The sequence below is a fragment of the Falco naumanni genome, chromosome 5, assembly GCF_017639655.2.
Source record: "Falco naumanni isolate bFalNau1 chromosome 5, bFalNau1.pat, whole genome shotgun sequence".
Lineage (NCBI taxonomy): Eukaryota > Metazoa > Chordata > Aves > Falconiformes > Falconidae > Falco > Falco naumanni.
This window is the reverse complement of record NC_054058.1, coordinates 7,323,601-7,347,273: the sequence shown is the minus strand read 5'-3', so window position 1 is coordinate 7,347,273 and position 23,673 is coordinate 7,323,601. Positions and strand designations below refer to the sequence as shown.

Here is a 23,673-nt window from a genome sequence, read left to right as displayed (position 1 = left end):
GTGACGATGGAGCACATTAATGATGGTGCATTAAATCCTTTTTTGTAAATTATTATTATTTTCTGTTTTCCTGTAAGGTACAAGCGTAGGATTGATGAGAGCCAGGCAGCAGGACGAGTTCCCAGGCTGAGATGCCGGGGCCCCTCGCCTTCTGGCCTCCCTCAGCTCCTCCCTGGTGGGACACAAGGTAACGTCCCTTTAAGGTCACCCCGCTGCCCCCCCGCGTCCCCGGGACAGCGTCCCCGGACTCTGCAAAGCGCAGCGCACCGGGCCGGGGTCGCGGGAGGGGGGAGGCGGCTCTGGCGGCCTCACGTGGGGAGCCCCGAGGGGGCCCCGCCGGCACGGGGAGGAGGTGCCCCCACAGGGAGACCCCGGGGCCCGGCGGGTCGGGCCGGGCAGCGGCCGCGGGGCTGGGGCGGGGATGGGCAGAGGCGTTTTGTGCGCTGCCCTGAAGGTCACCCGCAAGGGCGGCCGTGGCCCGTTGTTCCCTCCCCCCGCCCCCCATCCCCGCCAGGTGCTTCCAGCGGCGGCCGCTCGCACGGAACGTTCCGCAGCCGCGTTACACGTGAGCGGGCCGTGGCGCGGCGGGACCGCAGAGAGGGGCGGGCGGCCGGCGCCGAGGGGGGAGGGGATGGGAGGCAGCCGATGCTCCGCGCCCGGCCGACCAGCCTGCGCGGCGCGGCGGGGCGGCCCGGCGGCCGCACTAGCGGGGACCCGCAGGGCGCGGGGGGGCCGGTCCGGCCGGGCGGGGCCTTTGCGGCCGCGGGAACGAGCCACGCACGGGCGCGTGCCCGCGCCGTACAGGTGTGCAGTGCCCGCGCACACATGCGCACGCGGACGTGCCTGCAGCGACCGGCGGGCGCGCGCCTGCTGCCTCCCGCCTCGCGCCCGGTGCGCGTGTGCGCGCGGCGGGGCAGAGCCCAGGTGCGCGGCGGGGCGGCCCGGAGCCCCCGCGCGGCAGCCGGTGCCGCAGCCCGCCCCCCCCCCCTCCCGATCCCGCCGCTCCCGCCGCCGGCGCGCCCCCACCGCGCTCCGCCCGCCGCCGGGCCCCGCCCCGTCCCTGCGGAAGGCCCCGCCCCGCGGCGCTCTGTCACCTCCCATTGGCGGAGCCGGCGGAGGGGCGGAGCCGGCGGTGTATATGAAGGGGCGCGGCAGGCGGGGAGCGCGGCTGCTCTGTGCCCCGTGGGCTCGGCTCCGCTCCCCTCGCCGCCCGCCGCCGCTCCCGCCCGCCCGCGCCCCCAGTCGCTTCCCCTCCCCTTCCCCCGCCGGGCCGGTGCCGCCGGCCGCCCCGCAGCGCGGGCGGGCGCACCCAGAGCTTCCCGGTGCCGCGGGGCGCGGAGCCCGGCCGGGGCCTGCCCGCGCAGCCCGCCGAGGGCTAGCCTTCCCCCCGCCGCTCCAGCGCCCGCCCGTTCGCCATGGCCCGCGGCAAGGCCAAGGACGGCGACGGCAACTGGAAGAAATTCATCTGGAACTCGGAGAAGAAGGAGCTGCTGGGCCGCACCGGGGGCAGCTGGTGTGAGTGCCGGGCCGAGGGGGCCGGGTCGGGGGGCGGCGGCGATGCGGCGGGCACTGCAGCACGGCCCGCCCCGCCTCCGCCGGCTGCGGCGGGGCTGCGGCCCCCGGGGAGGGCGCCGGGGCTGGGGCCGGCGCGGCCCGTCCCGTCCCCGCGGGGTGAGGGCGGGAGGTCCCGTCGTGTCGTGGGCGCCCTGCGGGGGCCGGGGCGCTGCCCGCCGAGGTGTGACTGCAGGTGGGGCCGGGGGTGAGGCGGGCGCGGCCCCCGGCCCCGCGATGGAGCCCGCGGCGGACCGACCTTGGCGAGGGCGCCTCGTCCTTGGGTCTCCTTCCCCCGCGGCTGGCCCGGCCTGGGAGCATCGCCGTCGGGGAGCCGGCACTCCCAGCCGTCGTCTGCCTTAGACCTCTGCGTGGCTGTTCTTTTTTCCTCCTTTTTCTCTGGATAAAGGGAACCGAGCTCGTTTGACCTCGTCGAGGGCAAACAATTGGCTTTTAATGCCCCCGTGAGAAGGAAATGGCCATGTGTGCATTTGTGATTAAATGCTCATCATGTATTTATTAGGTGCTGTACAAATAGCATTTAGACTAAGAGGCTTTTAACGTTTTCTTTACGCAAATAGATAGCCTTCCAGTTGCTGCCAACCACAGCTGGTGTGCCACCCTTGCGCCGTTGAATTCGGCTCCTGTTGTAATGGATCAGCTGGAGGTGCCACATCCGGAGCCGCCAGCTTTAGCTCTGGCGGGTGGACTAGGGCAGGCTTCTGCTCTATCCTTACGTGAGCAGAATCGGGTTGTGGGTGCGCATGGATAGGTATTTTCTGCTCCTGAGGCACCAGGCAACTGCGCAGTGCTTCAAATGCGGAGGCTGAACCAGGTCCTTCTCCCAGACTGCCTGTACCTATCCACCTAGGACTGATTTCCATTTGCGGAGCCGATCTGCAGGGTGATGGTCCGATTGCTCTGTTAGAAGCCTACCTGTTGCAGGAAGCTTTCTCGTTCGACCCTGTCGTGCTCAGTTGCTAGACCCACTGTGTATTTGCTGAGACCTCGGAGTGGTTTTGACCTTTAAGGTGTCTTTGGTGTTAAAAGCATCCTGGCTGGGAACCTGATTAAATAAGCTACCTCCCAGCGTTTGCCTTTTGATGTTACAAAACTCAAAGGCGTTACGCTGCAGACGACAGCATTAATGTTTGGTTTGCTACAACAGCACCTCCTATGACCGTGCTCTGGAAAAAATTTCCACACGTCCCTGACGTCACAGCCATTTGCTTTACGCTGCCTGGATACCAAAGAGTGCTTTTAACTCCTGGAGCGCCACGCTACTGCACCCAGCTCTGCCTTCCTGCCCTGGCTGCCTCTGGTGCACGTGAAGAAGATGAGAAGATGGAGTGCCTTTCTGACAGAGTCCCTCAGCCTCAGAGTCGCTGGCTGGCCCTCCTGCTTGCCTGTCTTTCATAGACTTGGAAGGAAAACAACCAGAACCACCTGCTTTCATCGGGAGGCTTCTCCAATGATGGAGCTTTTTTGGGAGGGGCTGGGGAGTGAGGAGGAATGCTTCCACCTACTGCTTCCTCCCCTTCCCTTATAGCACCTTGCTTCAAGTCTTTTAAATAAACCACCTCTTTTTTTTGTGTGTGTGATTAGATGAAGACAGTCCGAGATGAAGCAGACTCTCCTTCAAGTACTCCTTGGCCGCTGCGCTGGCCTGCTTGTTCCTGTAGCCTGATTAGCATATAGTTGCTTGGCACGGTCTGGCTTATCCTTCCCGTAGGCGGCCTGGTGATGCCTAGTACGGCATGTTACTGTGCAGTTAATCAGTTGAGATAATCCTTGTAAACTGGTAACTGATACCCAGTCTGAGCCGTGCTGTGTCTCCAGGTTCTTCTCTACTCTCTGCTTCCCCCCCCCTCCAATTATTCTAGGCATCTCCCTTTAGACCAATGCTAAAATCAATCTCTCATTATGATGTACTTCACCTTTTAATTGATACGAGCAGCACTGGAGTGCCTTAGCAGACACAAGGCTGGTAAATGTGTGGTACTGTGACACGTCTGAGGACTTACCTACGTTTGAGTGTTGGAGTTGATTTGGGACCGAATTCTGCTCCCGTTGTCTGTAATGGAGGTGGATAGCCTGAATTACTAGGGGACATGAAGCTCTACAACGGCTTGTAAACCTGAATGAAACGTTTACTGTGGACTCTCCTGGATATAGCTCTGAGGCCTAGAGCTTTGGGAATGGGTGTCCTTCAGAGCATGCCCATAGTAAGGCTTCTGGCGGTTGGGCACTTGCTTTGCTGAAAGTTTGTCACCTGTGATGCTGTGTGATGGTAGTGCTGGGTCAGCCAAGGGATCCTTCAAAACGTGGAAGAATGCAGTTTAATTGCAGATTCCAACTCACGGATTTCTAGGTTTTCAGGGGCTCATGCTCCCAGCCCGTCTTAACAACTGGAATGACTTATGTTTCTGTCCGCATCGGGGCGTAATCTCACTGTTAGTACGTGCCTCTGCAGCAGGGCTTGTCGTCTGAATTCAGTGCGCTGGGCTCTTCCTTGAGAGTGGTAAAAGTTGCAAGTTTTGTCCTGAAATGTGACTGCCTTGAGGGCTTGATTCGATTCCTCTTTCTGTTTGTTTTCTCTTGCAGTTAAGATCCTCCTCTTCTATGTCATCTTCTACGGTTGCCTGGCAGGTATATTCATTGGGACCATCCAAGTGATGTTGCTCACTGTCAGTGAATTTGAGCCCAAATACCAGGATCGAGTGGCACCTCCAGGTAACTAAATAGGAGGCCCATGTTTGACTTGGTGCAAGCTGTTCTGGGGAGGCGGCTTGGTTACTCACCTCCAGAAGGAGGATGAAATAAGCGTGTCGTTGCTGCAACACATATTTGTAGGGGGTGGGTATGTTCTCAGCCTTCTGTGTTAACAGTACTGGGGCTTGAAGGCAATCCTGCTAGAATTAAAGGTTGCATCACATAAAAGATGTCTCCCATCTGATATGAGCTCAAACCTGGGTTGCTCCTCTTCCCCTAAACCAGAGTGATGGAGTGAGGTTAAGAGGCTTCACTTGGGGATGAGCTGTATGAAGAAGCTGGGTTCAGTTTATTTTTCTTCATAGCCACTGTGTTCTCATGGGTAAGTGAAGGGACAAAGGTACAGCGTTAGCTTTATCTGTGAAACTCGGGTGTGCAAGGAGAAAGGGGACAGTACCAATTCTGAATATGCTTAACTGGGTTGTGTTAGCAAACACTGAACTACGCGTGAGTGATCTGGAGTAGATCTACTAATTTAGATTTACTAATGGGCATTTCCCTTTGTTCTGTTGTGGGAGGTTAACGGTGGGTCTTGTAGTTGCTGATGCACGAGCTATCTTCACTAGACAAAATAAGCCTCTATTAAAGATTAAAATCATCGCTTGAGCAGTGTCTGTGGCCGGCCTGCCTTGGGTTAGGGGCAAATGGCATAACTGGCCCCTGGCGCAGGTTCCCCGCTCTGCCTGCTCGGGCTCTGCTGCACTGTCTGATTCCCGCCGCAGCCAGCGGCAGCTCAGAGGGGGGGAGCTGCGCAACTGCTGCTTTCCCACATTACAAATGACCTTGAGGCTGCTTGGCACTGGGGATGGTAATGATCTGTCTCCGGTTGCTCTGTAAAACAGTTCAGAAGCTTTTAATAACAGTGGTATTTAAGTGACAATTGTGAGGCTGATGGCTTGTAGCTACAGAAGTTGGCTCTGGTGTCGCATGGTGTCTTACAGCCGCACTGTCTGCAGTGCTATGCTGGGATTATTCCCTGCCCTAACAACACAGGGAACCTTACCATCACCAAATGGTGTTATCTTGGCAAAGGGTCGTTTTCCAGATAATTGCTATTCCACCAGCACTTTTTGGAGACAGCAACTGCTGTGTTGGTGCGTGGCACGTGTCAACATACCAGCATGGCTGGGGTGAATGCTGTCTTAAGCACTGAAAGTGGCTGTTTCCATCTCTGCAATGGGCTCTGACATTTGCAGGAAAGACTAAACTGTCACTGATACTGCCCAGAGCCGCTAGCTGCATCTGAAAAGCCAACATGGCTAATGGTGGAGTAGTTATTTTAATAGTGTGTTTTTCCCCGGCTGAAGCCCAGTGGTCTCACCAGACGTGAAATAATTAGTGAAGAAGCCCATGGATCTTGGGTCACATCCAGATAGACCTGCTGTTTAGCCTGATGTCACATAATTACTCATTCTAGGTAAAGTGTTCGCTTTCTGTGTAATAGCAGTTTGCAATTTCAATTTGAAAGCAACTCTGTGGTAAAATTTCCGTGTGAGATTTCAGCCTGCAAAGGATTTTTATTCATCTTTTAATTGCATACTGCACCCGTTTTTCTGGGGCTTAATCTTTTTTAACCAAAAAAGGGAACTGGATTTTGAGACTCTTGTAGCGTGTACTACAGAAATCAAAATGTCAAAATGGAGGAAGAAGGAAAAGGTCGTCTGAGATCTTTGTAATGGGCTTTCAGGACATGCACTGAAATCAAGGGGAAGGAACAAAATCTAGTTCCCTAAATGTGACAGCAGGCAGCCAATAAACAAGGGGTTTGAACCCAGGTGTAATAGCATGTACATACAAATTTAAAGAAATAATTGCTGGTTAATAGCACAAGGTCCTCTGCAGGGCATCACGTGACAGATCTTTGTACAGATGTGGATGAGCCGGGAGTAAGGCATGGTGGGGGTTGGCTCTTAATACCGCGTCTGCTCCTTATCCTGTAGCACAGTGGCCGTTAGACCACAAGTCAAAAATAGCCTTTGAATGCAGGCTTTGAGACGGCGCTGCGGGGACTTGCTGCACTGCTGTGTTTGGGGGGTCAGCAATCCCCGCGCTCCCCTGCGCTGCAACACCTCTGCCCTGCTGCTGACAGACACGAGTGGGCACGTTCACTCCTGCACTTGGTGAGCATCAGGCTTGATATTTTTTTTTTGTCATCTGGGACCCCAGCAGACTATGAACTGCATAAAGTGGGGTGTTGTGCAATTCTAATTCCTGGTTCTTGTGGGAAGATTGGCAAGCAGAGTAAGTATATTGGCAGCTTGGTAAGAGCCCTGGTTTTTTTAGGAAGCTAGAAAACACTTTTATTCTTACTACAGTGCTCTGTCCTTCCTGGGCAGTCACTTTTGTGTCAGCCTGAAATGGCTGGGAAAGGGGAAACTATACTTCAGGATTTTCAGGAGAAAATGCGGTAGGGGCTGCTATAGTATCATTCTTGCTCTGAAATACAACAGATTTTGTAACAGCAACAGAACCTACAGGATGTTTTATTGAGTTATTGACAGGGGTATGACACTGAAAGCCATAAAGCGCTATTTTTGCAACCAAGTGTCATTAATATGGTAATTGGTTTCAGTATTGAACACAACAGGAGTGTTCTGCTGGGCTTCAGGGCAAGCTGAGTTTTTGTACCTTTCCATGATACTATTTTTTTCCCTCTTTTGTCTTGGGGGTGGGGGAAGGGACAGTGCAGTTCACCTTGTCCAGCCTTACCATTGCGACAGCCCCAGCTCCCAGTTCCACGTGTGCTGCCGGCTCAGGCTCTGCTTTAGGCACAAAGGACTTGCCCTGCTAATAGGGAAGGGTGAGGGTATTTCCTCTTAGACACCGTGTACTGTGTGTGGAGAGGAATTCCGTTCTCCCCTCCCCACCCCAGTGTGAATCGGGCTGTGCATCCTGCCATCTCGTGGTGCATCCTATGGCGCCGCATCCCACCCCTGGGCTGGGGGGCGGGGGGCAGAGCTCGCTGCTGCTCTTGAGGTGGCAGCTGCAAGGAAGAAGCCCTGCTCAAGCCAGGAGACTTGGGTGTCCCTGCTTCAAGTGTGTCTGGGCAGTGCGTCATGGAACAGGCAGCTCTGGTGTGTCCCCCCCGCTTGGCTTATTTAGCTGGGGTGGTGGCAGGGAGGCCCCAGGGGGTGTGTGCTGCCTCCCGTGAAGCTGCACTTGCCCACTTCTGTCTCTAGCCTCAGCGCCCATGTTCAGAAAGCCCTCTGAGTCTCAAGCTTCAAGGATGTCATTTTTCAGGCAGACTCTGCTGCATTTGTAGAAAACTTGCACCTGCTTTTTGCACTTGGGGGATGGGGCTGGAGGGTGACCGAAAGCTTGGAAGGACATTGCTTGGTACGGAGGTTTTCAAATTTACAAATTTCGTTCAGCGAGCTGGGGGGGGTGGTAAGTAGAAATGGTGTAGTGATCACTGTTTGCCATCTGTGTCATCCCAGGAGCGTTCAGATTCATTCTGAACAAAGATTACACGGAACTTGGAAACTAGCATTGCATGATGAGCAGGAGTGGTTACTGTGGACTTACACAACCATTCCTAATAACAAGCCTGACTTCCCACTTCTAGTTTCTTCCTCGTCACCCTCAAGACACTGTTTTTTCTGAAGTCCTGCACTTGCAGCTTAGAATGATAAAATCTATATAGAAAGTCTGGTTTTAAATGAACTCAAATAAATGTGATTTTAATATGCAGCAGTGTTTTGGAAGTGGAACTGCAGCTGAAAAATTAGATGACTTCACGTGCAGTTTTGGTGTCTTTGTACATCCACAGAGTTAGAAAGGCAACAGAAGGTGGTGTCTGTTACCAAGTAAAGGCATCACTCATCATTTATGTGGACAGTCTCAGTCAAGTGAATGCATGAATCTTATTTCCTAGCAATGCTCTCTTAAAAGCCAATTGCAGAAATTTTCTAAAGTAGTTTGTCAGTATTTTAGCAATAAGTCACTTGATTGTTCTGTGTGTGAAGAACAGCATCACCACACATGACACCACGGTGCATCTGTGGTAACGGCATGAGATGCAGAACTGAGGCAAACGCAGGTTATAGTCTGAAGATGGGGAGAGGGCTGTTTAGACTCCTGGCTATGAAAGCACTTGAGGCATTGGGTCATCTGGCCCTTTCCCCCATGAGACTTGGTTGTGAATGGCCTCCTCGTGTGCATGGAGCCCTTAAGAGGCTTATTCATGCCTGTCTCTTACTGGAGCCACTTCTTCAGGCGTCTAGCAGCCCAGGAATGGCTCAGGTGTGTGGTTTTTTCTTGTTTGGTTGGGTTTTTTGCCCCTACTTGCTTCAGTTCCCCAGTAGGGATGAGAGGAGGTTTTGGAAAGGTTACAGAAGTTTTCTGCAGAGGTTACTTCTCATCATACCAAATCAACATGCGTGTGGTTTTTTTTTTTTTAAGCAAGACTGCCCAAGAAGGACTCTGTGATAGTGCTGCTCTGACAACAGCACTGAAGCTTTTATTTTGGCTATGGGATGTACAGATGGAGAACAAAGAAGGGAATGATAGATGTGCTTAGAGCTTTGCTTCTGGTGCAGGCATGTGAGAGTGGAGGCTGCACTGGAAGCCAGTAATATATTTTTAATCAGGATAAAGCTATTTTTCATAACAAGGCTTTCATCTTCACAAAGACTTCCTTGCTTTCTAAAGAAAGCACCCGCTGTGTCAAAGCCTGGCCCAGTCTGGTTCATCCAAGCACCTGTAGATGCCCGCGGTGAGGGCCACGTGTTCGGGCCGTGCAGCCCAGTTATGGCCACAGGCCAAGTCTACCTGGCAGAAGGGGTGGCTCTCCCATACGCTCAGCTGGTACGGCTGCACAGAGGTGCTGCTTGGGCGTCGGCGCTGTTCTGTGAAGATCTGCAAGGCAGGGATGCTGTGGGGTGGGTGCCTGTTCTGCCAAACAAGTCACTTGTCTCCTGGGCGGAGGGTGGGTTTTGGGCTGTGTGTAGCAGTGGCTGCTCCCCTGACTAGCGAGCAGGGCTGTTCTGCTGGGTGGCTTAACGTGCCACAGGGTGGGTATTCCTGACCCTCCCCTCAACTTTGCCATGGGTGCTTTTATGCATTGCCATGGAAAAGACAACAGAGGAGGAGAGTTCCTTCATTGTAGAGGTCCTGAGTGAAACCAATAGCTTAACCGCCTGCCTGAAGCTTAACAAGCCTGGCCAAGCTTTCTTCATTATGATATTTATACACTTGAATGACACACCTGTAACCTGAACTCTGGAAAGGGCAGACCCAAGGAGAGGAACCAAGGCCTGGCTTGCTGCTGCAGCAATTCCAGATAGCCAGTGCAAGGGACTGAGCCTGTTGGCTTCCCAGCTGAGTGGTAACATGAGGAGGGCTTGGCAGGATGGGATTCACATCCCTTACTAAAATTGAACCCAGCTTACTTATTTTATATAAATATTTATAACCGCTTGTGGAGCAAGGAAGCAAGTAATTGCTTGAAAAGGGGTTGAAATCCACTGAGTTTGGAGGGTAGGACATAATTCTGCCAAGGGGCATAGCAACTTGTGTGATGCTCAGTCTGGTCAGTTTGTACCAGAGGGAGTTTTGAGCGGTTAAAGCTGCTTCCCGGAATAAAACTTGAAACCCACGAGCTCCTTGCTGGGTGTCTCGCAATCTTTGGTGACTAGGAGCTGCGTTTAGGGGAACAAAGCTAATCTTTGTCCTAGGTTACAAATTCCAACTCGGTGGGTAGTGGTGGCGGGGGGAGTGGTGAGCTGGCTTGAGGAGGGACTAAGCAGAAGCAGTCAAGTGGCTTTGGAAAAATCGCTGGAGTCACAAGCTCTCGTGGGCTGGGGCCAGCCAGCTAAGCTGCCCGAGTTTTGCACCAGCGGAACTTGTTGGCAACAGGCTTGTTCTGAAAGCTGTCAGAGCGAATGCCGCTCCCCTGCTCCTTTTACTTGTTCTTGCTAAAGTGAAGGTGACAAACTGAACACAAGTCAAGACCTCAGTAATTACAGTGGCCACCACAAAAGCAGCATGAACCGCAGCTCTCATGTCTGAAGTTCAGGGTGTTAGCCACGCATCAATGCATTCAATTAAAACCAAGCTAACATCACGCAGGAGCAGGTGTTTCCAAGTCCCAGAACGAAGAACCAAGGGGTTGGTACTTTCCATCGTCCATAGGTATCACTAGTATCTAGTCCCTTCTCTTTTCCATATATTCTTTTTCTATTCATTCTCCTGAAGTCACAATGTAGGAGAGTCTTTTAAACATCCCTCCTGTGAGGTGAAATTTCCTGCTTGCTCGCTCAGCGCTGAGCTTCTGATGGGAGCGCTCAGAAGGCTGTTTCTGCAATCAGAAACACCTGGTCAGGGAGCGAAGACCAGAGAAAGCGATCGGGCTGGTGAATTTACTGAGGAAATGTCTCCAGCCCTGCGTCCTGCAAGGGAGACCAGACAAAGGCAATGTCTGGTGAGTGACCCCACCTGATGGGGGGAACCTCTCTTACTGTTTGTGAGCGGGCAGCTGACGTACCCTAAACACTGTGTTTGGCTGGCTACACACGTGTTCAAGTCTGTGTTTTGCAGACTTTCAAGTCAACCTGTTAGGGATAACTACCCAGGAGCAGGCTTCCGTGGGACTTTATTTTGTGCAGTTGGTCTCACAGGCAGACAGCTTTGTCCTCAGGGAGGAGGCAGAAGCTGGCAGGGGACCTGTGGTTGACTGTTTTTTCTTCAGGAAAACCTTGACTTGCAGCCTCCCTTCTGGGTTTTGTGATTTTTATCTGCTCAGTGATACAAGCAGCATGATGAATATTCCAGGCTGTTGTTGGAAAGAGGAGATAAGAGCCTGTCAGAGCCTCCCCTCTAGTGAGCTTAAGCTGTTTTGTGCAAGTCCTGAAGTCTGAGAAACAGAGATCATTAGGGTGAGGTATGTTCTTGGTGTGCATTGCATTGCCCAGAGGCTGTGGAGCTCTGAGGTGTGCTTCATGTTTCTTCCTGATTTTGCTTTTCTTAGGACTGACTCAAGTCCCTCAGGTACAAAAGACAGAAATTGCCTTTACTGCCTCCGATCCTAAAAGTTTTGAGCTGTATGTGAAGAACCTGGAGAAGTTCTTAAAGGACTACAGCGCTGAACAGCAAACTGAAAGCATGATATTTGAGGACTGTGGGGGTAAGTCTCGCTTGTTTCCTGCAGCTGGGGGCTCTGCCACATGCCTCTGCGTTGGGTCCAGCAGCAGCTGAGGGTGAGCAGCGGTGGTCTCTGACTGTTCCTTTCATTGTAACCAAGGACACGTTGGTTAACTGGCCCGCTGTGGTTTCAGCTCATTAAGTTTGGACACACCAGACTTGGCCAGGGATGTCTCTAGAAGCTTCTTGCAGGGGTTCTGTATGGTTGGGAACACCTGGATTTCACTTGGAGCAAGGTGCAGCTGACACTCAAAAGCACGTGGCGCTGACCTTATCCTCTCTGAAAGCCACGAGAGTTTTACTGACAACTTGGCTAAATCCAGTGTCGGTCCTCTTGGTGCAGTGCAGCGAAAGATCTGGGAGGTACTGACCGTTAACACATTGTATGTTATAATGTGAATGAGACTGTTCCCGCCTAATACGTGCATATAAAATCCGAGGGGAACCAGCTTGTAAAAGCTGCCAAAGTGGATTGGCATCTTTTTTGCCAATCAGACAAAAAGCTGAGCCAATGGAGTACAAATGTGTGTGTTCTCTTGTTGTCTGGAAGAATCCCCAGTTAAACAAAAAAAAAAAAAAAAAAAAAACCAAACAGAAAACAAAAAACCCACAAACTTGCTGGTCTGGGACCGGCTCACGTGTGGGGGGTGGCTGGGTGCGGGTTGGTGGTGTCACTGACCTGCTGGGACGAGGGGGAAAGTCAAACTACACAGCGAAGCGTAAGTGTTGCTGTTCCTGACATGCGGAAGCTCGCGTTGCAGATGGTTGTCTCTTCATTCCCCCACTGTAACAGAGATGCCCGCCGATTACAAAGAGAGAGGACCATACAGTGATGTCCAGGGCCAGAAGAAGGTCTGCAAATTCAAACGTGAATGGCTGGAAAACTGTTCTGGAATAAATGATCCCACCTTTGGGTACAAGGATGGCAAACCATGCATCCTTGTCAAGCTCAACAGAATTATCGGCTTCAAACCGAAGGCAAGTATCTCTTCCCTTTCTAGCAGAAGCCCCTGATAAGGAGGGGGAGTTGGCTGCAGACTCGCTGTGCCTGCTCTTCTGTCTCTGGAGAGAGAGCAGTGTTAAACCGCTGCTGCAGAGGACAAATTGTGAGACAACAATCTGAGTAACTGGCGTTAAAAACACTTTCCATTAAAAAGCAGTGAAAGCTGGTAACAAGTGGTAATGAACTCACAGTGCAAACTCCTAGTTATTTATCTGGTAACTTCTGAGCCTGCTAACTGAACTGCTCGAAACGGGCATTTTCTTCAAATGATAAAACTCATTTTAAGTTCCTGTGTCCTTCCATGGGACCCTCCTAGACCGACTCTTACCTGTAGTAAGATCAGTACGTTGTGTCATGCCCCGATCTACTCCATTCTTCCCTCAGGCAGCGCAGAGTTGCCTGCCTTGCTAAAACCACTTAATTAAATGAAGTAGTGCTAATACTGACTATTAGACTGAAACACAGGCTATAAAGCATAAAGTACATCCGAGAGTCAGGCACACCTCTTGCTGCAAGAAAGGTGAGGAGATCTTTAGGTTATTTAATGCAGTTTCTCAGACGCTGTGGGTTGTCTCTGTCACCTGTTAACTCTGTGCTGCTGCACCTGAAGGCATGTTTGCAGTAATGCTGAAGGATGTTGAGCTGGACAGGAGCAGCTTTTACTTCTAGGGTTTTTCCCCAACACATGTGAACGCTAGGAGAATTCCCGAAGAATTCAGTGGCAGAGCACATGCTGTTGAATGAGGTGGCGTGCAAAACCGCCACTCCACCTTCTGGATGGCAAACAGCGCGAGTGCTGTGCTCGCCTTCTGCGCCATCCCTCAGCGCGGCCGAGGGTGGGGATTGGTGCTGTCTACCTAACGAGTTGTGAGAAATGTTTTTCTTTGAAGGGAACCTGCCCTGTGCCAATGGAAATTAGTTCGATATTGGCTTTTCTGATCCCGGGTGGAAACAGGGGGTGCGTTTTAGCAGGAGTGCGCTGTGCTTGGTACGTGGTGGCTGCGGAAGAGAAGGACTTGGTGTGTTCCTCCTCCCTTCTCTGCCGCAGAGTTCTGAACTGCCCCGGACGGCGTCAGGCAGCAGGGTCTAGTCAAGGAATGACTTTACATCTTTCATTTAGAAAGGACGCGTGCATCCAAGGCAGTAATTGTTTTCCTTATTCACGCTCCAGCAGAGACCATGTAGCTCCTGTGCCGGGTGAGGGGGGTGTGTAAAGTAGATCTGAGACTTGCAAGGTTGTGAAGGAAAACTACTGCAGCTGTTACGAGACCAAAGACCAACGTCGAAGTTGGCACTCCCACCTTCCCCCCCACGTACTTGGAGCCTTTGTCCTTCCTTGTAGCTGGTGACAAAGTTCAGCGGCGTCAGGCTGTGGCTGCCACTTGTTCTTTCTTGTGCCTTTCCAGCCCGATCTGCACATCTGGCGGGCAGGTGGCAGCTCCGCCGGCAGCGTGTCTCCCTGCCGCTGCCCGGGCTTTGCGCAGACAAGCCCCAGTGGCTAGCACGCTGCTGTGAAACACTTGCCCTAGTGACAGCACGAAATTAAAAATACCCTGATTGGCTTGCCTTGGTATCCACGGCAATCACAGCGTGAGAGCAGACCACAGGTCTGCTTGGGTTAAGTTCTCCTGCTTCTGGTTGTGTGACACGGCTCATCTGTCCCAAGAACCACCGCCAAGAGCTGTTGCCTCTGAAACTGAGCTCGAGGGGATTCCAGATAATGGCACGGCTTTGGTACCACCGACCTTTGCTGCTGCAAACGAGCTCCAGTCCATAAAGAAGTGTCCGGTGTGTAACATCTCGCTTTGGGTTTCTTCTAGGCTCCGGTGAATGAGAGCCTCCCTCCAGAGGTTATGGCAAAGTACAACCCGTATCTCATCCCCGTCCACTGCACCGCCAAGGTAAGGTGAAACACAACAGAGAGCCGGGAAGGGGCAGGGGAAGCCTTAGTTTTTATGCAGGTGTACTTACCCCTCTCTGCCTTTCCGCAGACGGCGGGGGTGGCTCTCTCTTGGGGTATCTCCCCCTTCGGAACAGTTTTTCAAAACCCCACTGGTGGCGGATGGCAGTTAGCGCTGCCCTCACAGGGAGGGGCGAATGCAGGGCCAGACAGTGACCGGTGTCCTCAAAAATTGCTTCCAGGTGCTGTACTGAGCCCTTAGCAGGGGTGGCAGGGAGAGGGGCTTCAGGGAAGAGCTACTTGATTTGGTATTGTAAAGCAGCGGAGAAACAGTGAATTTTTTCTTTTTTTAGCCAAAGATAGTACAGTGGTGGGACAGGAAGCTGCAGTGGTTTCTGAATGAGTATGAGGTTTTAAATTAAATTTATTTTTAATAAAAAAAAAGTAAAGAAAAGCCCTTTTCCTGGCAGATGCATACTGAGAGGTGCTTACTGTGTTGCTACTGGTTAGACAGCACTTAAGTGTCCCCTCTGCCTTTGGGACATCCTCGTGCTGCCACGGTGAGGGTCAGTGATGACCCAAGTGAGGTCATGGCCTTGGTGAACAAGAACAGACGCTGCCAGGGAAAAGGGCTGCAGCAGGTGGAGTGTGAGCGACTGTCACTGTTTGTTCTTCCTTTTCCCACCTCTAGAGAGAGGAAGATGCAGACAAAATAGGCACAGTGGAGTACTATGGGATGAGCGGCCACCCTGGCTTTGCCCTGCAGTACTACCCCTACTACGGCAAGCTCCTGCAGCCGCGGTACCTGCAGCCACTGGTAGCAGTGCAATTCACCAACCTGACCTACGACGTGGAGGTGCGCGTGGAATGCAGGGCCTACGGGCAAAACATCCAGTACAGCGACAAAGACCGCTTCCAGGGACGCTTTGATATTAAATTTGACATAAAAAGCAGCTGATTGTAAGCACAACTCTCTTCCCACCCCCACCCCCTCCTCCTAGCCATTTAAAAAGGTTTAAAAAAAAAAAAAGAACAAAAAAGAAAACCTACTAGTCTTGAACAAACTGTCATACGTATGGGACCTACACGTAATCTATATGCTTTACACTAGCTTTCTGCATTTACTAGGTTAGAATGTAAACAAAGTGTAGCAATAGCGACAAATATTTATTCTACTGTAAATGACAAAAGATGACAAAATTGAGCCTTGGGACACGCCCATTTTTACTGTAAATTATGATTCCATAACTGACTTGTAGTAAGCAGTGTTTCTGGCCCCTAAGTATTGCTGCCTTGTGTATTTTATTTAGTGTACAGTACTATAGGTGCATACTCTGGTCATTTTTCAAGCCATGTATTGTATCTGTTTTCTACTTCTTGTGAGCAAAGACTTTTGCTGTCCAAGGTGTAAATACTCAATGGGACTAGAACTGGCATGATATTTCTCATTATTTTGTTCCTTTTCAAAGAAAGGCCCACCTGTGAGACTATTTAACAGCACTCCATAAGGCTTCTGACTTTTCTGTGGTGTTAGGGTATTTTATTTGGAGGGGTGGCAGGGGAAACTAACTTAAGTGAAGTTAAAGAGAATAGATGATTGCGTACTGTGCTTTGTAGCGAATGCTGCCTCTCTCTCCACCTTTTCCCTCATCCTCCAGTATGTTGTGTGAGAGGCCGGGTCAGACTATCACTCTCCTCGGTGATAGGCATAACTCTTTGCTTTGTATATTTTTCTTTTCTTTTTTTTTTTTTTCCTGCTGGAGGCATCGCACACTGTGGTGCTAATGTCTTTATTGAATGTTTTAACCATTTTCATGGTGGAAGAATTTTATATTTATGCAGTTGTACAATTTTATTTTTTCTGCAAGAAAGTGTAATGTATGAAATAAACCAAAGTCACATGTTTGAAAATAAATCTTTATTTTAAACTTTATAAAAGCAATGCAGTACCCCATAGAATGGTGTTAAATGTTGTCTAAAGTGCAAAACTCTATGTTCTAACATGTAATACTAGCCAGGAGTACAGTGCTCTTGTTGATCTTGTATTTCAGTCAGGTTGAAACATTGGACAAATAAATGAATGAACACACCGTTCTGTGCACATGTCTTTCATGTTGGGTGAGGATGGAGGCCGTTAGTTGTCCAGAATCTTGAAGAAGTACTGCACCTATTTCAAACAGAAAATAAATCTTTAGCATTCCCGGAACGTCTCAGCCAAGGGTAGTTGAAACATCCACTGGGATTGCCTTAAGCTGCTGCTCCCACCTGGGAGCAAAGGTGTTGCACATCAGCACTAGGACCGTGTGGGTTGGCGTTGGCAATCTGTTCTCCCCTCTCCCTGGGCGGCGTTAGCGGCTGCTGTGGTGCATGTGCCTGTGATCACGCCGGTCTGGCACCCCAGAAGCCCTCGGCGTGTTCACCTTCACTGCACCCTCACCGTGCCTGGAGGCACAGGCCACACACACTAGTAGTAACTACAGTTTACTTTACTTTCTAGTAGTAACTGTGCTGCAGGTCCAGAGGGGAGGGCACACACTACAGAGCTAAGCAGAAGCCACGGAGTTTGACAGCAGCACCACGTCCCGTGCTGGCGCTGGGCACTGGCCGTGCCTGACGGGCTGCTCAGGCATGACAGGACGTGGCAGCTGGCTTCCTGGAGTCAGGATCGCTTTGTGCTGCGTGACGAGATCACCAGGGAGGATTTCTCTCTGTGAAGTGACAAAGCATGACTGTCCCAGAGCAAGCTGCTGGATGATAAAGCTTTCCTAGTTGGAATGCATGATACTGGAACAGCAAACTGCTAAACTTTTTGCCATCTGCTAGAGGGAAAAGCATAGTTAGGGTGTGCTGGGGTGGTTAGCGTGTGCGTTTGGCTGCTTCACGCTACTCCCAAGGAGCAGGAGCGAGCAGAAATCTGACCTTCAACTGTTTCATTTGCTGCTGTATGTTTATAGCGAGGCAAGGACTGAACAAACGCTGTGATTAAAGCGTGAAAACACTCCTGACGGAAGCGGCACCTGCACAAGAACTGCAGGAAGGCTGAGCCAGTTTGACTCCCAGTAGTTGGTGGGTGCGCTGCCACCATTGCGGGGGGAATAGCTTAGGATTGGGTAGGATCCCCTACAATTCAATACAATTTTTTACAAAAATTCCAAAGATCCTCTATAATACCAAGTGCATGGTCTATAACTATAAAAAAAAAATAATAAACGAACAACAAAAAACCAACAAGAAAACCACCCCCAATAAAAAATCAAAATCTCACAGTTAGTTAATTTATCTTCTTTTAATTTACTATGAGTGCAAAGTCCTAGCAGGAATTAGTAACAATGGTTTATTCCAGGAACTGGGATAAACATTGTAGAAAACTTAAGGTGCCTGTGTTGGCTTCAGTGAGCAAGTGTCAAAAGGTGCTCTTAGCACCTACCGTTAGTAACGGTATACAAAATAAAGCAAAACCAAACCTTACTCCTCTCCCCCGCCCCTTCCAGTACCACACAGTGACAGCCAGGATGACTAATGACGGCGGCAGCAGGGGCAGCAGCCACCCCAGCCGCACACCCTGCCGCCACGCACTGCAAAGACCCAACTGTTCACAGGCCTCGCGCCACCTCTGCCACCACAGGGCCACAAGCTCCCCTGCCCCGTGGCCAGACCCGTCCCCCCCCCCCGTTAGAACACTGCTGTAACCGGTCAGACCTAGCAGAGAGACAGCACGAAAAGGCTGCAGGATGGTTAAAAAAGCCAAACCCCCACCAAAACCCCAACACCCCCCCCTCCCCCGGACAAGCAGGTGTAGACTTTTGGCTGGGCAGCCAGCGGCACCAGGACTTTTGGTACACAACAGACTTGACGCTGAAATGACCTTTCCCAAAATGCTGCTGACACAGCCTCGCTGGGCTGAGCGGCTGCTCAAAAACCTGGGGGAACAGGGTCAAGATGTGACATTTTAGCAACGCAATTTAAAATCTGCCTCACTTTCAAGATTTTTTTTTAATCAGCACTGTCGTGCCTGTGTAAAATCTGTTCTCCTCAGGAAGGCGTCGCTTTCCTTACTGCCTAATAGGGCAGCACGTTATAAACTGCCAGTTCGAACATGTTGTTCTTTCTGCCAGATTGGCTCAACATAGTTAAGTATAATTGTAGCCATTAAAGTGAATTTCATCTCTCTTCTTGCTGATAGAGGACACCTGCCTTCCACGGTTAGAGACACACACAAAAATACAAATAAAATAAAAAGCTGAGAGTGAGCCAGGCAGACACATTTACAGAACCTTTAAGGCTGCGTCTGCACGAACACTTGCACTCACACGCCAGCAGCCAGTTTTCCAGCTCTGAGCGCTGGCACTCCTGGCTCCTGTCCCCAGTCTGGCCGAGGGCGGCTGGCTGGCACAGGCCAGGCATGACCCTCGGCGTGCGCGGGGAGCTGTGCCAAGAGCAAAGGAGAAGGCCAAGCGCGGAGCAGGCTGCTCCCTTTCAGCCGTAACTCCGGGCGCAGCCGCAGCCTGGGGCCGCAGCCCCGCTCCCCCGAGCCGGGCAGGTTTCCTGGAGCTGCCTCTGCTCCCGCCGCTCCCCGCGCTGCCGGGTGATGGTCCGGCCCTGCAGCACACACCGACACCAGCGACCACTCCGACACCGGCGAACACGCTGATGCCGGTGAGCGCTGCCCTCGCCCAGTTCCTGCTCACTCGATAGCGGCAACAAAAAGCATGGTGCTGTTCCGGTCCTTACCAGCCCTTGATTTTGTGCAACTGATTTTCCCAGGCCAGGAGGTCGAACAGCCTCGGCTTGCCTACCCCCGTGGAAAACCTCTTCCTCCTCAGTTAGTCTTTATTGGATCATTGAGATCCATGCAGGCTGTACCGGCAAGGCTCGGACACCAGAACAAGCACACTACATACTGCATAACATGCAAAACTAGGTGCCGGGATGTTCTCTTTATACATAATTACTTCTATGTGGGTCAGCTGCCACCCAGCTCCCATTAAAACCAGCTGAGAGCTGGTGTATCTGTGGTACCTAGAAAGGATCCTCCGATCCAAGAACTTCCCCCCTCAGGAGCACAGCAGTGCTGAACAAGAAAATCCAAGTAAGGGCCATCTGTTACCCCACTCACACCACAGCCTGGCTCACACGACGTGACAGTGCTTTGCAAAAGAACCAAGGCCAAATATTTCAGCACTCCCAAGAGATCTGGGGTAGCGAAGAACCCATTCTAAAAGCACCAGGTCCTTTTCCAAGGGGATCCAGCGGGACTTGGAGGTACTTGCAACTGGGCACCCGGACGGGGGTTGGGTGTTCCAAAGCACTATGTATTTTAGGAAATACAGTTACACTCTTTCCCAGGGTCCAAGTACAGTACAAAGCGCAGAAAAGGGAGCTGTGCCTGTACGCAACATCTCAGCAAGCCTCACATCGAACCCAGGGCATGTCAGCTTCTCTGAGCCAAGCACACCTCGGGTCGCTGCACAGCACCCAAAGGTAGCAGAGGACAAATCCACACCAGGAATTGATCTGGAACCAACCAAAGGCGTATCACTGATGCCACCCAAATGCTTTTCAAATTACGCTAACGTTCAGGCATGCTCAATCCTTCCCAGGGATGAAAAAGGATTAAATTTAACATCAATACTCTCCTTACAGGTCCCTGGAACCATCTACCCGTTTTGTAGCACACAGCTATGCCTGCTCTAGCTCTCGTTCAGGGACAAATAACAGTAACACTCAGGAAGTAATAACAGGTGAATAACTGTGACCTTCTGGCTCTGACTCTACAAACTGCTCCACCGAGGAGGAGCCGAGAGCTGCTTCTGTTCCATGAAGTTTTGCTTCAGTCACACGTGCTCTCTGCAAAACTCACGTTAATGAAGCTGGCTGCTCCCTCTGGGTGCTTCCACGTGCTACTGGAAAGTTTCAGGAGTTAATACAGCAGGCAATAACAAAATCCAGTCTAATGCCCTGGCTGAGCACAAACAATTATCATCTGAACATCATGTGCCCTAAAAGCATGGAGAGCCCTGGCAAAATTAAAAAGAGGGAAGCAACTGAAATGAGGCAGCCATTCTTCCAAGGGAGAGCAAAGGATCTTGGTAACAACACAGGACCCAGCACAGACACAAAGTGTCCTGAAGATTTCAAGTGTAAGAATTACAGACACCTACAATTCTATTCTCCTCCTGCCCAGAAAACAAAGCAAAACGCAGCGCTGATGGGAGGTGCCAGCTGAGCAGCTTTCGAGACAGATCTTTTGCCTACAGAAGGACAGACAAGAGACACCCTGGACGGTACCAGTGTATCATACAGGCAGCATGACAGCTGGCCTAAAAGCAAACCCTGGGTGCCCCAGCGTTCATGGTCCATTCCCCTTGTTCCCTTGGGCTGGGTAAGAGACCCTGTTAGTATCATTCATGGCAGAAGCAAGGGGGCTGACGGGGAGACAAGCTAGTAGGAAATACGCTGAGATCACAGGTCCACTTCTCATCCATCACCAAAAAGGTGACAGCAATTTCAGTCCTTCCTCATCTCTGCCCAGCCAAAACTGGCAGCCAGGAGATGGAAGGCTTTTTCATCCCTGTGCTTATTTAGAGCCTGCCAGTCATCTCGGTGCCTTTTGCACAGCTGGACACTCACCAGTACCCTCTCCCCAAACCCACCACAAAACCGTATCTCCTTGGCTCAGCATAGGTATCCAGGCACATGATCCAGAGAGTCTTTGCTGACCTAAAGTTTCAGCATCGGTACACTCTCCCCAAACACTCAGGTCTTACAATTTTTTACAGGTTATCTCAGTTTGAGGTCACTAGTAGGAACCAAAAATCTCTCTTTGCCCGTGAATCTTGTTCGTACATCAGCATGAACCTGCCAACTCTGTTAGCACGTGCACTTGCTAACACCTAAAATGCATTTCAGCTACAGTTCACTCTGCTGACTCACAGACTAAATCGTTAGATTAACACACTGAAAACCCATGGATTCATACTATCCTTCCAGCCACAAGCAGTCCAGAAATAAAAATGGTTGTCAAACAGGGTCTACTTAGTCACTATATTATTTGTTCTGAAAATAAAGAATTATTTTCCCACACAAACTCAAAGAAGTTTGTTAAAAAAAAAAAAAAGGGAAAGTTAGTCACTCCTGCCTCTCTCTCAAGCATCACGCACTGTAAGAAATAAAGCCGGTCAGGCTGCCCAAGGCAGAACAATTTGTACACATGCACTTCAACTGTCCAAGTTAATTTCTTAAGTAAACTGGGACAAAAAGCTCTATGCACCAAAAAAAATGAAACTCTGCAATGGAAGGTTTTATTAAAGAAACACCACAGGATAATATAGAGCACGTTCTGCTTTAGTGCTATGTGCTGTTAACAGTCACCTCAAACATTGCATATGGTTATGATCAACTCTGAAATAGAGTGAAAGAGATGGGCAAGGGAAGCTATTTAGAAATTGTACCATAAAATAGATTATTAGATAAATCTCAATTCCAAACAAGATGTAAATAAGAGGGCAAGACAATAATTCCTCACACCACAATCAAAACACCAAGCAAGCAAGTTTTATGCTATTTACTCTCTAATACTACAAGAAAAATAAGTGAATGCAAAACTTGTTTAAAATAACAAAGTGTTGTTTTTTACATCATACATAACTACTGTGCTGACTCAGATCACTGATTTCTGAGGTAGATACTTGCAGATTTAATAAGGAGGTACAAGTTCACTGCATCTCCCCATTCCATGGTATAAACCAACTGCTCAGTAGCTGGGGCTGAGCATTAGCCCAGGACTCTCCCACTCCTCCTTTAGCAACATCTTTGGTCACCATCAGAAGAGATCATTGGCCTGGTAGAGCCACTGGAATGAAATAAAGTGAAAGGTCCTGGCTCCCATCACACATGAAAAACTACAACATGACGGCGAGTACTGCTTTCCCAAGGATCCTAAGCAACTCACTGAGTCACCAGGATCACTGCCTCTGCACTTCACACTTGAAGAACAAACATCTTGAGGAACACTTGCCTGCCTCGAAATTGGGACTCCTGTGGGCCTCTTGCATGATGCCCTTGAACCCACCAGCTCAGGTACAGACAAGATGCTAGGCACACCACCACAAATGTTGATGCAAGCTGCAAACACGTCCTGAACACTTCATAAAAACACTGAAAAAAGAACCCTGCTGCTAGCACCTGAAGTATAAGGAAAGCCTGGTTTGGATGTGTTCACATGAGCCACAGACATTGTGGGTGCTCCTCGCCAATGCTGAGCTAAGCTTCTCCAGCCCTAGCTGTTCTCTCAGACAGCACTGATGGCCATAGTCCTCACGAGCTCCCAGGTTACGGCCAATAGAGGAGGAAGTGGTTGCAGAGAGAGAACGAGGACGTGTTTCCACCCACATCACGGATTCAAGTGAGGATGGAAGCAACAAGCAAATAAATACAGTAGAAGGCAGCCAGTATTTAAAGATCTTCCTGAGCAACCAAGATGTTCTGCGGGGTAGTTTCTGGTCCGGGGACACAACGAGCTATGACAGGTAAAACAGTAACAAAATACCCTGAAAAAAACCCAACCAAACAAAAGCACCACCCGGTTCACAAGTACTGGCCTTGCATGCACCATCACAAGCCCCTGCGTAGACTGTGGCTCCCTGTGCTCATAGAAAACATCCCACCAAATTAGTGGCATAAATTCCCCAGTGTAGTGCTCAAAGTACCTTCTGAGCACCATCGCTGAATCTAGAAAGATCCATTCCCCTGCGGAAAGGGTCAGCATTAAGAGGCCAAGAGCTCGTTTCCAGTCTCAGCAGCCCTCGGCAATTTCAACATTCCTGCTGGGTGCTAAACCACGTACTGTCATGAGAGAACTAGACTCTTGACACCCGAGTGTCCAAGTTCCTATTCAGTAGCTGGACTGAGTGAGGCCGCTGCCAGAGAAAGCACACGGTTCCTGGGTTGTGGCTGGGCAGTCTCGGCACACTGCCTCTCCCCAGCAGAACAGCAGGAACTACCACTGACACCAACGTGGAAGGAAACTTGGCCACTAAGCACCTGTGACCACTTAGGAGAAGTGCCTCTTGCTCAGAGACTTGCCTACATATCTCGGTAAATCTCAGATATGCTTGAGGTTAGATCATTCCTGCCTATACACCAATGCACTTAGGGCTGAAGAGGGAGAATTCAGCTCTGACTGAAACCAGAAGATGCTCGGTGGCATCACAGAGCCCTACACTACTGCCACCGCCCTTGCAGGTGACCACTGCATTTTGTTCTGTGTTTGCACAGCTTCTAGCACAAGATCCTCACAGCCAGTGTC

The 23,673-nt window shown here is 50.8% G+C and overlaps 2 protein-coding genes across 2 annotated transcripts in view; one reads left to right on the top strand and one right to left on the bottom strand.

The window, feature by feature from the left end:
• The first annotated feature begins 1,156 nt into the window (after window positions 1-1,156).
• ATP1B1 (ATPase Na+/K+ transporting subunit beta 1) lies at window positions 1,157-16,455 on the top strand. Its single transcript, XM_040594050.1, has 6 exons — window positions 1,157-1,515; window positions 4,156-4,284; window positions 11,291-11,446; window positions 12,257-12,441; window positions 14,287-14,367; window positions 15,058-16,455. Exons 1-6 carry the CDS (start codon window positions 1,416-1,418, stop codon window positions 15,322-15,324), a joined length of 918 nt encoding a protein of 305 aa, XP_040449984.1. The 5' UTR covers window positions 1,157-1,415; the 3' UTR covers window positions 15,325-16,455.
• NME7 (NME/NM23 family member 7) overlaps window positions 16,095-23,673 on the bottom strand; it is a 95,034-nt gene continuing 87,455 nt past the window's right edge. Inside the window, exon 12 of the mRNA XM_040594048.1 lies at window positions 16,095-16,533. Within this exon, the coding sequence (XP_040449982.1) occupies window positions 16,501-16,533 (33 nt within the window). The 3' untranslated portion in view covers window positions 16,095-16,500. The remainder of the gene's footprint in view (window positions 16,534-23,673) is intronic.